This window comes from Notamacropus eugenii, chromosome 5, assembly GCF_028372415.1.
Source record: "Notamacropus eugenii isolate mMacEug1 chromosome 5, mMacEug1.pri_v2, whole genome shotgun sequence".
NCBI classification, from domain to species: Eukaryota; Metazoa; Chordata; class Mammalia; order Diprotodontia; family Macropodidae; genus Notamacropus; species Notamacropus eugenii.
This window is the reverse complement of record NC_092876.1, coordinates 140,074,887-140,092,799: the sequence shown is the minus strand read 5'-3', so window position 1 is coordinate 140,092,799 and position 17,913 is coordinate 140,074,887. Positions and strand designations below refer to the sequence as shown.

The window sequence follows — 17,913 nt, the reverse complement described above, 5'->3', positions numbered from 1 at the left end:
CTGCCACCTAGCCCAACCTGCCCAGCAGGTCTGGGGAGAAAGGAAACAGGAGCTAGAAGCAAAAGGAGGGGTGGGGCAGGGTAGGGCTGCCTCTCAGACTTGACCTCAGTCCCAGCTCAACTGCTTTGCTATTTTTTTCCTCTTCTCTTCACCCAAATGGGAATAGACTTGTTAACACTCCCCAGTCCTTTGTAAGACATTGGGTTCAGGCTCTTAGCAAAAGCTTTGATGGGGGAAGAAATGGAAAAACAGGACCCCAGGGAACCCTCTTGGTTAGAAAGCAAGGATCCTTAACCTTTTTATGTGCTATAGACCTCTTTGGTGGTCTGGTGAAGTCTACAATCTCTTCTCAGAATAATGTTTTTAAATGCATATAATAAAATACATAAAGATTGCAAAGGAAATCAATTATATTGAAGTATAATTATCAAAATATTAAAAACTCAAGTTCAAGGATCTGTAGTACAAAGAATGTGATAGCAGGCATGTCACTGCCTTTGAGACTCAAATGGGCTTCAGGTCAGAGGTGCAGCTGTGACCCAGCCAGTCTCTTGCACTCCAAGGAGAGGCCAGCCCATACACCATTGGAGGTCTCCTTATTTTGCAATAGTTAAGGAATCTCTGAGTTCCTTCCTGAAATGCTTGGGAGAGGTGGGTAGGGAGGAATCAGAAATGAAACTTGTGCCAGTGACAGCTAGAAAAGCCTATCTCTTCAGTCTTAAAATATTCAGCCAAATTCACTCTTCTTAGTGAGGCTGGGAATCCCCAGCCTTACTTTAATCCCAGTCCTAGGAACAGCAACCGGATCTACTGCCACATGTAAGTAGCAATTGTTTCTGCTGTGGCTAGAAATCCTGAGGGTCTTCCCCTCCCAGATTGATGCTTTTGTGAAGGCAAACTAGGACATCTTTTGCCTCCATTCTTATCTAGCCTTTAATTACTGAATAGATGTTGTCTCAAACAAACTGAGACCTGGGAAAGATCTTAGCTTAAAAAGGTCAAGGTCTTCCACTGCATCTGGGGCTATCTCCAGTCATCCTGACCTATGTCTTGCCCCTGGACTCTGATGACCCTGGAGGAGAGAGTGAGGCTGGTGACTGCACAGCTCTGCCTCACTTAAATCCAGTTCACTTTCAAGTCCAGACCTCATCCTCCTGATGCCACTGGTCCTCTTCAAGAATGAAGAATAGAAAACAGCATGCAAGCATTAGGTGGCACTTTAAGAAATGGTCTTCCTATAGTCAGAGCATCCAAATGGAGTCCTAGGTAGATATGAAACAAGGAACAAAGCACATTGTAGGAGCCTGGAGGATGATTTGTGTCCTGATAAAATCTGCTTAAATTAAAGGCAACCTAAAATGGGAAAAAGACAACACACATGGTACAGTGGAGAAAAAGGCTTTTGTATTTGAAATGAGTGAACCTAGGTTCAAATCCCAAGTCTTCCACTTACTAGTTGTATGACCTTGGGCAAATCACTTGAACTTTTCTTGGCCTTAGTTTCTTTATTTATAACATAAGGGTTTGGGACTAGATGGCCTCTAAGATCCTTGTCAGTTCTAAATCTAGGAATCTAAGAAATAAATGGAAAAAAAATAATGAACACTGGGGACAGGAGTGGAGGGGGTACACTGTCACTAAACAGTCAAACTCAGCAGTCTTAATTTAGGGGCAGTGGAGGAGGGTGAGAAGTTCAAAGGTCAATCACAGATAAGTCACTGGTCTTTTTTATTCCTATCTTGTGGGGTTATCTCTTTTTCCTCCTACAAGTTACATCCCTTACTTAGTTCCTGCCCAGCTCCAGTCAGTCAATCGAACAATAAGCATTCATTAAGTATCAGCTATGTGTTAGGAACCATGCTAAGCACTGGGGATACAAAGAAAAACAAAAGACAGTTCCTTGCTCTTGAAAAGCTTGTAGACTTATGTGGGAGATATCAAACAAACAAATGTGTACAAACAAGTTGTGTACAGAATAAACCAGAAATATTTAATGGAGTGAAGGCACTAGAGTAGAGGATTGGGAAAGGCTTTCTGTGGAAGATGGGATTTTAGCTCCCTGCTTCCTATAGGAAGGTGAGACTCAGGGTGATCATCCAGATTTCCTATCCCTTGTTATTTTCTTTAAGAGTGGCAACAGGCACAAAGCATAGGTGGAAAGAGGGTCAAATAGAAGGACTCGGGGAGATAATGAACAGGTATGTTGTCCCACTGTGTGCTCATTTGTATCCACTTACGTAGGCACCAGGGTGTTGTGCAGGATTTTTAATATTTTTTGTGTTATGGACACATGAAAAATTTTAAAAAAATACATGGATTATAAAGGAAACCAATTATATTGAAATAGTTATTAAAATATTTAAAAAATAAATTTACCAACTCCCAAATCTATCCACGGATCCTTTGTGGACTTGTGGACCTCAGGTTAAGAGTGCTAGATTTGGACATACAGCAGCTGGGTTAGAATCCCACCACTGACATTACTTGTGTGACATTGGGCAAGTCACTTAACCTCTGGTGCCTCAGTTTCCTCATCTATAAAATTAAGAACTTGGATGGGATGATTTCTAAGGGTTCCAGTTTTAAACCTACACTCCTATGATCCCTTCCTTAGCATAGCTAGGAAAATATTTCCTGGCCCACAGGTATCTCTGAATTGATTCATTTTCTTCTCTGGGTCAGATGGACTGGGATGAGTGCAGACAGGGGGCTAGAGGCCACAGGTCCAAGCTTATAAGAAAACCTTGTCTCCTCTACCAGCGCCCTCATCTCCCCTTGTTTTCTCTAAGGCTAAGCCATGGGTAAAACTGTTCTCTTCTGAAAGGCATAATTGAATTTAAAACAAAAAACTCCTTGTCAAAAATGCTCCTGGGAAATCTCTCTCCTCCAGAACATGCCTGAGCCAATGGTGGGGTGAGGGAAGGGGGGAGGGGAAAGAGTTGGAATGGATACTACTAGCCTCTGCAGGATGAAACCTGCAGGGGTTTCTGAACCAGTCAATCAGGAGTGGGAGAACTGGGCATGCGTAAGGGAGAATATGCTCTAACTCTGTCCTGGATACTCTTCACACCCAAGTCGAGGGCCCTGCACAAGAAAGAAAAGGCCCATATAAGGAAAATGCATGTTAACACGCTGAGTGCACTGTGGCTTTGTCCTCAGACTCTTAGAACTTACCAGTATATTATCCTGTCCTTATTGAATTGGGGGTAGATTTGAACCCAACTAACAAGCATTTATTAAATGCCAACTATGTGCCAGGCCCAATTCATCCCCTATTTTTTTTACCTAGATCTGCTTATGATAAAAAATCGTTCATAAAAAAAAGCAACAGCTTTTTACAATTCTAAATTTAAACACAATGGAGCTGTGGTTGTCTGATATGAACAGCTTGATTTAAAAAAAAGTTATAAGTTCAACCTGTACCTTTCAAAGCTGTCCTTCTTGTCTGTGCTTCTTTTTGACTTTTCATCTGTTGACAAGTTTCTTTTTCCATCTGCTGGCTGGATTATAGGTGTGCACTGTGACTGGAAAGTAGATTGATACTTTATATTACACTATAAACACAGTCACATCTAGGGTGATCCTAAAACCCCTGTGAGGGCCTGGGGCACCTGTACTGTTCTGATGACTTTTATAGGTAATAAACTGAGTACCTTGTTCTGACCAAATGACCTAGCCAGCCAGAGCTGTAAGTAGGCCAAGATAGTGGAGGCTTTTAGCCACTTGGCCCAATGTCTGGAGCCTCTGGCTTCTCATCTGCCTCTCATGTCTTTTGCTGGCCCCACATCTAAGACATAGCTTTCTCTGCTCTCTTGCCTGGCCCTGCCCTGCTCTCTCCTCCAGCAGCTCTCTTGCCAGAACAGCTTTGGGAGAATCAGAGGCTTTTTCTCCTCCTAACAGTGCTTCCCTCCATAAGGCCTTGCGTCTTGGGGAAATCTCTCTCTGAGAACTCCCCCAAAAGTCTCCTACTCCCCCACCTCAGCTGGAATGAGTGGAAGGGGATAGAACCAGGCAAGGATAAAGGGGATAGGCTTCCCTGAGGAGTTGAGTCTTGGAAGGCCAAAAGATCCTCTGCTTAGCAAAGAGGTGGAAAAATCATTCTAGGTGGGCATGTGGGGGGAAAACCTTATAAAGAGAAGTGAGCCAGTTGTAACAATGGGCAGAGCAAACTCATTTACTTGGCGAGGTCTGAGTGTAGCACAAGATAATAATCAAATGCTGTGGTTTGATCCAATGGGAAGGCTTAATAGAGGGAGGGCCATTCAGGACCTGGGGCCTTAAAAATAAGTCTGTAGAGTCTGATAGGAAGGCAAGCTGCAGCTGATGTCTGTTTCTGAGCAGAGAGTTGATGAGGGAATTAGGATGAGGCATTCAGGAGATTCAGCAATGCTATAGCATAGGATGGCATAGAATGGCACGGGAAAGGAATGAGGAAGAAGGGTGGGAGCAGAAGGAGGACCTTGGAAAGGGCCTGGGATGGAGATAAATTATCAAGGTCAGGCCAGTAGTGGCAAAGGGAGGGAGAGAGGCTGGGCTGGCAGCAAGGAGAAAGAGCTGCCAAAACTCCCCAGAGCAGTGAAAGTAAGCAGACAGAATTCCGTTTAGAGATTAGGCTGGTGGTTGAACAGTGGCTCAGTAGTTCTCATGGTCATGGAGGGTCATGAAATTCCAAGATCATAGATTTAGAGGCAAAAGGAACCCAGCGTGGTTCAGTGGAAAGAGGGTGAAACTTAGAGCCCCCTGGACCTGGGAGTATACCCCAGCTCTGCCACTTCTTACCTCTCTGGGCACAGTTTCCTGATCTGTAAAATGAAAGGGGTGAACTGGATGATCTGCAAGGTCCCTTCCTGCTCTAAATCTATGACCTTGGACAAGTCCCTTAGACTCCCTGGACCTCAGTTTCTTTGTCTTCAAAATGAGATGGTTGGATTAATTGAGTTCCTTTCTAGCACTACATACATACTATCCCATAACTTCACTTAGAATTCTTATTGGCTGAGGACTTACCTGTGTCACTTTGCATAAATTTAACATCTCTGGGTCTCAATTTCCTCATCTGTAAAATAAAAGGTTAGAGTAGATGGGAAAGTTTCTCCCAGTCCTAAATCTTCTATCTATTCTCACCTATTTGACAGATGAAGAAACTTGAGACCTAGAGAAGTGAATGTGATTTGCCCATGATCACAAAGGTAGAAAGCAGCACAAGTGAGAACAGAGCCCAGGTCTCAAATCTGTCATTCCTTCCACACTGACTGTCATGGAGAAGAGAAGGTAGGAGGATGTTCTCCCCCCAGTATGGGAGCTATAAAGAAGGTGCCATCTTGTCTTGTGCATTTGTGTATTAGCAGGACTACTGGATGACTTTGAAGTTGTCTCTGGTTTCCCCATTTTCAGCAGTCTCTTGTAAATTTCCATTTGCACAGTGCTTGGCATATTATAAGCCCTTTTCATTCATTCATTCATTTCATGCATTCATTGAATATTGGTAGAGTGAAAATGCAGAAAGTTTGAGTATCTTTATGGGAGCATTCATAACAAAGAATCTTGAGAAGTTAGGATTTTAGGAAATTCTTCAAAACGGTTGGGTCATGAGTTGGAAAGGAACCAACGAGCCAAAGGGACTCACCAAAGAAGTCTGCATTACTCAGCCTGGATTCCAGCAAAACTGTGTCAATAAAGTAGGGATAGGATTGATTTGAATTTTCATTGCGTATGTGTTTGGACTGGATAAGAAGAGCTCTGCTGGCTCTGCCCCCACTTCGCTTAGGCAGCAGCCTGAGGCCCAATCTCAGCTGTCCTTGTGATGGCCAATGCTGGCCTTTAGGTCCCTCCACTCCTCTGCCCCTCCCTAATTGCTAGAGCTAGAACGGACCTTAGGGAGCATGTAATCCCCCTCCCTCCCTTCTTGCAGAATTTAGAGGGAGGGGAGAGGAGGGAACAGACTGTGGATGTGCAATATTGTCAGCCTGAGTTGATGTATTGATTTGTTTTGCTGGACTGACTTTTAAATCACCTTTTTGAAAATTCTTTATTATAAGGGATAGCTCTCTGGGCAAGAAAGAGTATATAAAAACAAAAAAGATCAAAATATATTTTTAAAAAAATTTCAGCCAATTAAAAAAAATCTAGTTCAGCTCTTTTATCTTACAGATGAGTTAAATGACACCTAGGTCACATGGCTAATAAGGGTAGAATCAAGAGTAGAACCCAGGACTCCTGACCCTCTGCTCAGCTACACCTAAGATGATATAGGAAGAAGCCACTTGCTTTGGTAGAAAGAGCATGTCACTCAAAGGGCAGAGAATGAGTACTGACCAGAGGCACAGAAGCTGGATTGGAATTCCAAATATGCTACTCATTCCCTGGGTGGCCTGGGTTAAGTCACTCCACTTGTCAGGAACTCACTTTGTATCTATGTTTGGGAAATAGTGGACTTTGGATAACTTGTCTCTAAGGTCACTGCCTACTCTAGGCAGCTAGGTGGTGCAGTGGGTAGAGTGCTGGGCCTAGAGTCAGGAAGACCTGAGTTCAAATGTCAGCCTCAGGTATTTATTACCCAATGGACAGCAGGCAACTCAACCCCTGACTCAGTTTTCTCACCTGTGAAGTGGGGATAATAACATCCCCTACCTCTCAGGGTAGTTGTGAGGATTAAAGAAAATAATATTTGTGAAGCACTTATCAATGGTGCCTGGCACAGTATAGATGTTATTAAAATTTCCATTTTATAAGTGGAAAAACTGAAGCAGAAAAAAAAAACAAACAAAAACTAAGTGATTTGCCTAGGGTCACACAACTAGTCAGTGTCTCAAGAAGAATTTAAACTTGGGTCTTGCTGACTTCAGATCCAGCATTCTATCCCCAGCTCCATTTAGCTACCACGTGAAGTCTCCAGGCTCAGCACCCTCCTATTCCTTAATTTTCACTCCTAGAAAGAGCATTGACTCTAGAGTCGGGGAAGCTGACTTCCAATCATGCCTCTGGTTGCTTATGGTCATCTGTGTGGCACCATGGATAGAGTGTTGGTCCTGGAGTGAGGAGAACCTGAGTTCAAATCCTGCCTCAGTGTCTTACTTCTGAGGTTTCTCCCAACTCTAGGTGTGTGACTTCATGATCCCTGCCCTCCCTTATTGCTTTAGATGCCCCTTTTCTCACATCTCTCCATTTCTAGCATGCCCTGTATCTCAGTGATGCACTTTCTCAGTCTTCCCAGAATTGGTCATGTCAAGAGGAAGCTTTCCTTCAAGGGAGAGAAGCCTCATCTGGTTTCTTTTGGGGTAAGGGGTGGGGGAGATGCCTGGAAGGGGACACTGCTGACAAGCTGTTCACTCTGGGATCTGGGATCGATTTTTGTTACAGACTCTTGGGGTTTAAATAGGAGCTTTCCAGATGGTTCATGGAGAGAGGTAGGGAGAGAGGAGTCCCTTACACTACTGTCATTTTTAACTATGCCTTCAGTTCTGAGATGTCAGATCCTGGCTATCTCCAGCCTAATGGGCTTCCTCTTTCTATGTCCCAGCAAGTGTATCATTTTTCTATTTAGATCATGATTCACTTGGGTGCTAGAACTTCTGCCCAGCACCACCCTTGTCACTAATTTGGCCCAAGAGATCTAGGATCATTTCTCTATCTGTAAGAACTGCCAACTGTCTCTGTCTCTGTCTACCTGTCTCCCTCCATCGATGTCTATGTCTGTCTGTCTGTCTCTCTCCATAGTGTCTCCAGGATCTCAGCTGCTAGTATTCCCTAGAGCTCATCAGTCTCATTTCCCTCCATGTGTCACACAGAGATGTGAGCTCCTACTGGCCATCAGACAGTTCTCAGAGAAGCTGCCACCCTGAAAATCTTGAGCCCCACATGGATCTTAGGGCATTTTTGTTCTGTTGACATAGCAGGGTGGGGAGATAATGGGTGAACTTGAATTGGGTGCCAGAGGTATGAGTCAGGACTAGGACTGGCTATGATCTCTTGGCGGTGGGTGGGAAGACATAGGGTGAGGCCCAACTGATAAAGGAAAATCACCAGGGACTTTTTGTAGGGGCTGGGAGTGGAAAAAGGAGGCAGGTCCAAAGTAGGAAAGCTGAAGCCTGTTAACGTGTCTGGGTTAGCCTTAAGTAGCCCAACCTTCCTCTTCTGGCTTTGCCTTTGCAGATCCTCCTCCAAGGTCTCTCCCAACTTTCAGCCAATGAGTATTCTCACTTCTGTCTTTTTTTTTTCATCTTTTCAGCTGAATGGGGTGAGGCAGCCAGCTACTAAAGACTCCCTGAAAAGGTTACATCCCCAAGATAAGACCTTCAATCTTCTCCCACTAGGCTTCATTCCCCAGAAAACAAACAAATGAATGAAAAACAAAGGAGCATACAATCTCTAAAATCAAACCATCACCCTTTAATCCCTCTGCTTCCCTCCCCCCACTGAGATGAACACAGGTCTTGCAACTGAAATACTGATTTTGAGGTAGTTGTGTGTCTGTGGACAAATCACTTCACTTTCTGAGTGCTGGTGTTCTCATTTGGAAAACAAAGACTAATACTTTTACTGACTACTTCAATGGGACTGTTGTGAGGAAAATGCTTTATAAACTCTGAAGTATTAAATACAGAATTATTATTACTTATGTTACCTGCTTTGAAGGATTGTTGTGAGGAGCCAATTAGCTGGGAAATGGGAAGCACTTTGTAATCATAAAATGTCATCCAGCAGGGTTATTATCCATGACGAGGCTCGGAGGAGCGTGAGGTGGCTAACCTTGAAAGTGTTCCTGCTTTTCTAGTATCCTCAGGATGCCCTTCACAGCTTGTGGCCAGACCAGCCTCTAGAGCACAAGAACACCTTCCACCCCCTTCCCGGGCCAGGAAAGAAGGCCCCATGAGTTTTGCTAACTGGGACACTTAGGATTGATAAGGGGAACAACCAAGGGCTCCAGTGCCCATCTGCTTTTGAAGGAGAGATAGACACAGAAAGAGAAAGATAGAGAGGAAAAAAACGGGGAAAGACAGAAAGATGGAGAAAGACAAGAAAGACAGAGAGAGGAGAGAGAAAGGAGAGACAGAGAGGAAGAGACAGAGAGAGACAGAAAGAAACAGAGACAGGAGATAAATAGGGAAAGACAAACACAAGGAGAAACAGAGAGAGACAGAGATAGACAAAGATGGAGAAAGAGAAGAGAAAGAGACAGAGGAAAGAGAAAGGAGAGACAAACAGACTCAGAGAGAGGAAGAGACAGAGGAGAGAAACAGAAAGAAGAGAGAGGGAGGAGAGAAACAGACAGAGACAGGGAGAGACAGAGAGATAAGGAGAGAGAGAGAGAGAGAGAGAGAGAGAGAAACAGACACACATGGGCCCTGAAAGTTCATGGATAACCTTTAGCCTGCCCTGGTCCTGCCTCTGACCTCTTTTCTGCCCCTTCATCCACCCCCGCTCTGGAAACAGCAGAGCCCACCCAGATGAAGGCTAGGGATCTCCTACCATTGCCCTACCTCCCCGTGTTCCCCACTGAAAGCTGGAGCTGGGGATGAGCCAAGCCCGCCCCCTGCCCACTCCAGTTGTCAATCTGGTTCTGGCAGGAACAAAGAGGAGCTTGATGACAGCTGCAGCACTTTCCCCCCATCACCCCTCTCTTTTTGTCCTCCCTTTCCTTCCTTCTTTTGGTACTTTTCTCTCAGAATAAACTTAGTGCTGCTTTTCTTTGTAAATTTTTTAAAATTTCAAAATCTTCTATCATCTTTCCTCCATCCCCTCCAAGCTAGTGATAAGAAAGACTGCTGGGTTTGGAGTTAGAAGCCCTAGGTTCAGATTTTGGACCTGCTACTTATTCCTGAATGACTTTGGGCAGATCATTTGACTCTTCTGGATATTACAGGAGCATAGCTCTAGACTTAGGCCTGCAGGCCATAGAGCTTGGGGACAGGACTTTCTAAGGCCATCTAGTCCTACTTTCTCTTGACAGGTACGGAAACTGAGGCGAGGGATGTGGATTGACTTGTCGTACATCACAGAAGCAGTGAGTGTTAGAAGCGGGGTTGGAGCCTAGGACTACTGATTTCCTGTTTCTCATTTGTAAATTGACAGGGTTAGACTAGAACAGAAATGGGGAACCTTCAGCCTTGAGGCAACATGTGGCCCTCTAGGTCCTCAAGGGTGGTCCTTTGAATTCTGTGAAGTTTGGATTTAATCAAAGGGCTGCACTTGAGGACCTCAAGGGTCATATGTAGCTTCAAGGCCGCAGGTTCCCCATTCTTGAACTAGATGATCCCTCTTAGATTTGAATTCTATAAACTTGATTTCTCTCCTACAGAGATTTCTAATAAAAAGAGGCAGCTAGGAGGTACAGTAGATAAAGCCCTGGACTCAAAGTTAGGAAGACCTGAATTCAAATCTGGCCTCAGATACTTACTACTTGTGTGACCTTGGTCAAGTCACTGCTTGCTTCAGTTTCCTCAACTGTAAAATGAAGGTAGCAGTAGCACCTACTTATCTCCCAGGGTTGCTGTGTGAATTAAATAAGATAAAATTTGTAAAGCAGGCTGTATGTGAAAGTTGCTTAACAAATGCTTGTTTTCTTCATTCCTAATACGAAACGTTTTAGTTTGAGAGTGTGTAATGGGAAACAGTCCTGAGGGGGTGGAAGGGTGGGCAGAATGATGATAAGGGACTGAGAGGTACAAGATTTGACAAAGATGACCTGTGAATATTTCTTTCTAACATAATATTGTAGGATCCTAGAATTAGGGCTGGAAGAGACCTTAGATGACATGTAGTCCAATGGCCTCAGTTTTACAGTTGAAGAAACAGAGACCCAGAGAAATGAATGACTTATCCAAAGTTGCACAGTGACAGGGGCAGGATTTGGACCCTAGTTTTCTGACTCCAAATTCAGTGCCATTCACACTACCTCTAGTCTTCCAGTACCAGCTGAACTATCCCTCAGGCTTGATCAGCTCAGGTTTCAGCTGTGGACATGGTGCCATTTCCCATGAATAGGCCATTCATTGGGTTTCAGGAGTGTGGCTCGACCTCAGTTCCTGCCTCCTATATCTACTTCTCTCTGGCCCAACCTCCCAACCCCCAGGGAATGTTGGTGAGAGCTGGAGCCACCCATGGCATTAAGCTCGAACTTCTGGTTCAGGTAGATATCCAAGTCCATAATTAAGTGTTCGGGGCAAGTAGAGTGCTCTAAACTTTGGTGCTAAAAATATTGCATTTAGTATGCAAATTATCCCTGGTGCCATGTTCTCTGACAGCTCCCCTGTATTTTCCTTGAAGTGGGAGCCCGTGGGCGCCTCCACCTTGTTTGTCATCAGCCCTGTTATTCTCAGGGTGGTGATAATATTCCTCTTCATGAGGTCGATTTATTGTTCATTTTTAAAGCCAACTTTCTGACTGCAGCAGCAGTAAGCCTTGCTCCAGAAAAGGCCTGAGGTTATATCAGTTTGGTCCCTGGTCAAGGGAATAAGTTCAGTTGGACCAAGGAGAGCAAGGATGGAATAATCAAGAATGAATAGCAGTTAGCATTTAATTGACTGCCTGTCACAGGTCACCTAACCCATCTTCCAGCTTTCCAGATTTCTGATGTTTCAGAGGAGATGTGGATCAAGGGAAGGAGAAACAGAGAAAAGTGACAGAGACAGAGAGAGAGCAGCCTATCCCAGAGTCACTGCCTACATGGGGAATTGCCATTTGGGGTGGGAGGGAGGGCAGACTTAGCCAGTAGAGACCCATAATGACTGAAGTCTTCTTAGGAAGGAGCTTGGACCCTTGGTTGAGGTCTCTAAAGGTGAAAGAAAGAATGCTGATGGCTGCTCCATTTCTGCTGTGGGTGGGACTAACCACACCCTACCAGGGGCCACAGAATCTGAGTTATAAAGGACTTCAGAAGCCTTTCAAGTTATAATTGAATAAGAATCCTTTCTACCACACACCCAACAAGTGATCACCCAGTTTTTGTTTAAAGATCTCCAGCAAGGAAGAACCCACCGCTTCCTTAAACTATGTTTCCTTCCTCTTTTGAATAACCCTACTTCATTAGGAAGTTTTTCCTTATGTTAAGGTAATATTCTTCTTGGTGCCAAACAGGATTAATTGAATTACTCTTCACATTACATGACAGCTCTTTAAACACTCAGACAACCATCATATACCCTGAGCTTTCTCCTCCAGGCTAAACAGCACCAGCTGCTTCCACTGATCCCCATGTAGAATTATCTTGAAACTTTTGGTTGCCCTCCTCTGGTTGCTACTCTCCTGCTTATCAATTCTTCCTAAAAAGGGTGCCCAGAATTGAACACAGTACTGCAGATACAGTGTTTCCAGGGCAGAGTGCAGGAGAAGCATCATCTCTCTGGTCCTGGACTTAGTATAGGTTAAACATGGTTAAACCTTTCTTCTCTGACAGATCACTGTTGACTCATAAGGAGACTCAACAGGCTCTCTTCACCCTCTCTCTCAGATCATTTCTCAGGTCCTTTCTAACTGGGAAATTCTGGGGTTCTATGAGTCTGTGTATATATGTTGCTTCCCTTGAGCTCTTTGAGGGAAAGTAGTTTCACTTTTATCTTTGTATCTCCATTGCTTAGCACAGTGCCTGACACATAATAAGCCCACAGTAAATATTTATTGATGAGTAATTGATTGATCTAGCCATACTTCTTTATTGCACTCAAAAAGTTGATTTTTGAAATCTAAGTATTGTTCAGTCGTTTCAGTTGTACTCAACTCTCTGTGATCCCATTTGAGGTTCTCTTGGCAAAGATACTGGAGTAGTTTGCTATTTTTTTCTCTAGATCATTTTATAGATGAGGAAACTGAGGTAAACAGGGTTGAGTGACTTGCCCAGAGTCATGTAGCTAGTAAGTGTCTGAGACCAAATTTTAAGTCAGGAAGTTGAGTCTTCCTGACTTCAGACTGGGCGCTTTATCTACTGTGTCATCCAGCAGTCAAGAGTAAGATTTAACCATTATCACTACTAAATTTTATGATATTTAGTTCGACCCAGTGTTCTAGCCTATTGAGGTCTCTTTGGATGCTGGCTCCATCAAATAACACAGCTGCCTCTCCCTGCTGCTCCGGGAGTGATTCAAAGAGTATAATATTTCCAGGGGGTTCACATTTTTAAAAATTCTTCTCTCTCTGTCTTCCCATGACCCAGCTGCCCTATTTAGGGGCTGATTCAGGCAATGCCCCAGTATCCTTGACTTTGAGAACTTACTACTCCATATCCCCTTTTCTTTACATAGCCTGGTACAACTTTGCTTCCTCCTCCCCCTGTAGACACTCCTTTTAAAATGCCAGCAACTCCAGATATGAAGAACATGTGCTCAAGGCTCTCCCTTGAACATAAAAGATATGATTCTATCCTAAGGGGATTGGGCTGTTCCTGCAATGGAAAGAAAGATGGAGGTTTCACTACTTCCTGCTGCGTTTATTCAAACACTCAGCCCAGTCCACCTGTTTCCATTACATTTTATTGGATTGTCATATGTACAGTGATGGTACAGAAAGACTGGGGCCTGGGGACAGCCAATGGCCTTGTAGACACAGGAGCCAAGTAACCTCCACACAGCCACAGTTTCTTCTGGCCCTCCACAGGCCCATGTCAGGCTGGACCGGGCCAGGGTCAATAGCCTGTTCAGCTGATGGCAGGTCTAAGGCAGAGGCAGGGAATGGGGAAGGGAAAGGGACAAGCAAGGGAAGGAAAGACAGAGAGAGAGGAAGAAGAGAAGAGAAAAGGAGGCGTGGCACATGGCTACCAACATTATCACCTCAAGTAACACTGTGATGCCCTTGCCACAGGTTGCCATCCCCTAGCCTAGATGCCCTCACTTCAGTCACAGGCCAATATACAGGTCCTAAGGTTTTGAGGCAGAATCTATAATCACTTATTGGGATGCTAGACCATAGGGTCTCTCAGAAAGTGACCAAAGTCTCATAGCCCATCTCTCTTTTCCCCTTTGGCTTAAGTGACCCATGGGTTGCCCAGATCAATGCTCAAAGCCAGCATTAGTTTCAGTCAGTCCTTCATAGGAGCCACTAGATAGGAAGTTGGAGGGTGCATAGGGAGGAGTCCCTAGACCACTATTCACTGCCATGCAAAGCAGCATCTTGGATAAGGATTTACTTTTTTTTCTTTTTTCAATATTTTTGTCTTAGGCTTCTCTGGAATTCATCCTGTGGTCTAGTATTTACATAGGTGTCATGGTGCTGTAGATGGATACCAGACTGAACCTTGGCTGTTGCTCCCACTGTCCCTGACCTTGACCAAACCCCTCCCACTGACTCTTCAAACCCCACCCAGGGCCAGGCAGGTGGAGAGTGAGCAGGGTTGAGAGACCTCAGTTAGGTCTCCCAGCTGTTGCATCCATGCTCAGAGTCAGAGAGGAGATGGGGGCAGAAAATAGTGACAGCAGCTGGTAGCTTTGTCTTTGGTGCAAAGGGGAGGCATCCAGGAAACAGAGTGGGATGTCCCTGCGAGCAGACCCTGCTCTCCATAGTGGCTGTCCCCGAGAGTCCCCAAGGGGTCCAGCCCTGGAAATAGGGCCAATAAGCATCTTGCTGCTTCAGAGACTTAGACACTGCAGTTGTGGGCAATTAGACTCCTTAATGAACTCCCTTGGATCTGCCCCTAGGGCCCCCACCCTGCCTACCAGAGAGGTGGAGGGGGAGCTGTTCAGGACCCATCAGACTCAGAAAGGAGGGCCAGTTCTCCCTCTCCTCATCACCATAGGCTCTTTGCTTGGCGACACAGGTGGGCGAGTGGTTGGGTGGGCAGGCGGGTGGGCAGGCAGCTGGTGGGGTCAGCAATGGAGAATCTTCAGGAAGGCTTTGCGAAACTCAATGTTGAAGGTAGTATAAATGATGGGATTGACAGCGCTGTTGACGTAGCCCAGCCATGTGAATGCACTGTACATGGCCGGTGGAATGTTGCAGTCACAGTGCATATTCAAGATGTGGGTGATGAAGAATGGTAGCCAGCAGATGATAAATACTCCTAGAAGAGAGGGAAGCCAGTGAGGTGGGCATGGAGAAGGCTGCCTAGTGTCCTGTCTCAACCACCAAGAGCCCAACTTCTGGAGTGGGTCACAAATACTGGGACTGTTTGATTTTTTTGTTCCTGAGTGCATGACAAGGAAGAAATCATAAGAAAAACTCATATTTTTACAGCTCCTTAAGGACACAAAGGCTTCCCTCACAACTCTGAGGGATGTAGTTCAAATAGTATTACAGTCATTTTATAGATGAGGAAACTTAATTAAGTGACATCCTCGGGTTCACACAGCAAACAAATGTGGGACCCTGGAATGGCACTTGGGACATTTAGCTCCAAAATCCAATTTTCTTTCCACCATGCAGGGGTTCTTAACCTTTCTGGTATATGTCATGGATCCCTTGGGCAGTCTGGTGAAATCTACTAGCTCTTTCTCAGAATGTTTTTAAATGCACAAAATAAAACATTTAGAAATACAAGGTAAACCAATTGTATTGAAATATTGTTATCAAAGTATTACAAAAAAATCCCTAAATTTCCACATCCCTTGAAGTATCCATGGACCCTTTGAGGGTCTTTGGACCCCATGTTAAGAACACTGTCTCTCCAGAGTATTAGTGATAGAGGAGATTTAGATTATGGTCCAGGTTCTACTACTAACTAGCTGTATGTCTTTGAACAAGGTCATCACACTTTGTAGGCTTTAGCTTCCTCACCTGTAAGAGAAGCAACTTGGGGGAAGAACACAGAACAAAAGGTGAGAAGGTCTTCAGATGCCATCTAATCCAACCCCGCTCATTTTAGTTTGTAAAATTTAATTTTGCATTTTTTTTAAAAAAAAGTTATTGATGCTTTCTCCTTCCCCACATCTATCGCTGCCAACTAACTTATCTCTTGCTCTTGTGACAAATGTATACTCAAGTAAAAGAAATCAAACCATTGACTGCACCTGAGCTTCCTCATTTTACAGAGAAGGAAAGTGAGGTCCAGGGAAGTTTAGGGATTTGCCCATGGTCACACATCTGAACCAACCCAGTGCTCTTTGGTGACAAGAGGGTTAACCTTGGAGATAGAAAGAATTGAGTTGAGAAAGTTCTGAATTTGGCACATTAATAGCTGTCATTTAATTTCTTAATGAAACTGACCAACTCTTTAAGATTAGAAGTTAACAATGAACTTCAGATCTGCTTTGATGGAATAATATTCCACACTGGGAGTTCCCCATGCTCATGGATTCACATGTCCCCCATCCCACCTCTATCTTTCCCCTCCTAACCCTCAATTGATGGGAAAAATTGGTGAAGACCAAAATAAATCCTGTCTATGGTTATGTAAAATCACTTTGAAAAGTGCTCTAGAAATTCAAGGTGTCATTATCTCTTAATGACAAAGAGATTATTAGCTCCTTGAGGACAGGGACTCCTAGGATTTTTTTTTCAAGCAATCAATAGGCACCAAACTTGTTTCTGCCTCATTTCTTTGCTTGTACTGTTGTTCTCCATGCCAGGGAGTCACACAATCCAGTCCTCCCCACACCACACACACACACACACACACACACACACCCCATTGCCCTTTGATGATCAAAGTTCTGGTTCTCCTTCAAGGTTCAGATGAGTACCACTTCCTCCATGCAACCTTCCTCGGTCTGTTCACATTCCAGTTCACTTCAATCACTCCTTTCTGTGGTCAGCTGATTTTGGACAAAATGGCATTATTTAAGCAAGCACTTTCCTATAGAATACTACAGACTCTCTTTCCTCTAATTATATTTTTGCTCACTAGTACTCAAGGTCCACTGTCTATGACTGGAGATTGATCAAGGGAACAGTAGGCAGGTAAGGGCAAAGGTATTTCCGAAGCCAAGCCAATGGTTTCCATCCCAGGAAGGCTGAACAGTGTGGGATCATGGTAGTAGGAGGGCTTACTCACCAAGGACAATGGCCAGCATCTGGGTGGCTTTTTTCTCCTTCTGTTGGGAAAGTTTTCTCCGGCTCATGGTCTTAAGTGAAGTCCGGGTTTTGCCATTGGGCATAGACTGGATCTCAAAGACTTTGGCAGACCTGGGGTGACCTTTGGCATGCCCATTCTTCTCTGGCTTCATGGGGCTGTCAGGGGAAGAATGGACTCCCTGGGTGGAGGGGGTAGGGAGGGTGAGCTGATGGTGGCTTGGGGGGATGGGGCTGTATTTGGTTTTCTCTGGTGGGCTGGTGCTGGACATCATCTCCATCTCCATCTGTTCTGCACGGCGTGCAGCCTCCTGAACAAGGATCAAAAGCCACCAAAGTAAAGCCAGGTAAGTACCCTTGTATATGGATACCCCCCAATACCCACTTGGTCCCACTGACTTTCACTCTAATATTCCTGAACCCTGGACTCCCTAGAGGATGTGACCTATGACTTTGCCCTGCCCACTTTAATCTTGGCCAAACTTGTCCCTGGTAGATATTCCCCTTCTTTGCCAAAGAGGGAGAGGATAAAATCTATCACAATGAAAGTTTTTCACTTCACCCAGATAATGGAATAATCTAGCCCAATTCTTGGATCTTTCCCAAAGTTCACAAAAGATCATTCCTTTCATTCTTCTAGGAAGTTTTTCTGGAGTGAGGAGATTCTGGGCTTAGTAATAGCTATTGCCAATTCCACATGCATGTCTCCTCTCCCCCCCAAAAAAAAATCTACTTGTATTTAGTTTTGTATGCCATCGAGGACATATCTGAAAGAAAAAATGGTGCTGGGTCATAGCAACAATCACAGATAGACAGTTCAAGTGTTGACTGGTATCCAAGAAATATCCAAAATCCTAAAGTGAGATCTCTGGGACATTAATTAGAACCTTTCTGGGGGACAAGAATCATTCAGGATGAGATAGAGTAGATGGACTGTGACTTGCCCTGGAGGAAGGAATATCCCCCAATATCTATGTGGAT

At 44.4% G+C, this 17,913-nt stretch overlaps 1 protein-coding gene across 1 annotated transcript in view; it reads right to left on the bottom strand.

Annotated features, from left to right (window-relative positions):
- Positions 1–13,444: 13,444 nt before the first annotated feature.
- DRD2 (dopamine receptor D2) overlaps positions 13,445–17,913 on the bottom strand; it is a 106,594-nt gene continuing 102,125 nt past the window's right edge. The window contains exons 7-8 of the mRNA XM_072611081.1: positions 16,916–17,243; positions 13,445–14,986 (exon numbers count right to left, since the gene is read on the bottom strand). Of these exons, the coding sequence (XP_072467182.1) occupies positions 14,793–14,986; positions 16,916–17,243 (522 nt within the window). The 3' untranslated portion in view covers positions 13,445–14,792. The remainder of the gene's footprint in view (positions 14,987–16,915; positions 17,244–17,913) is intronic.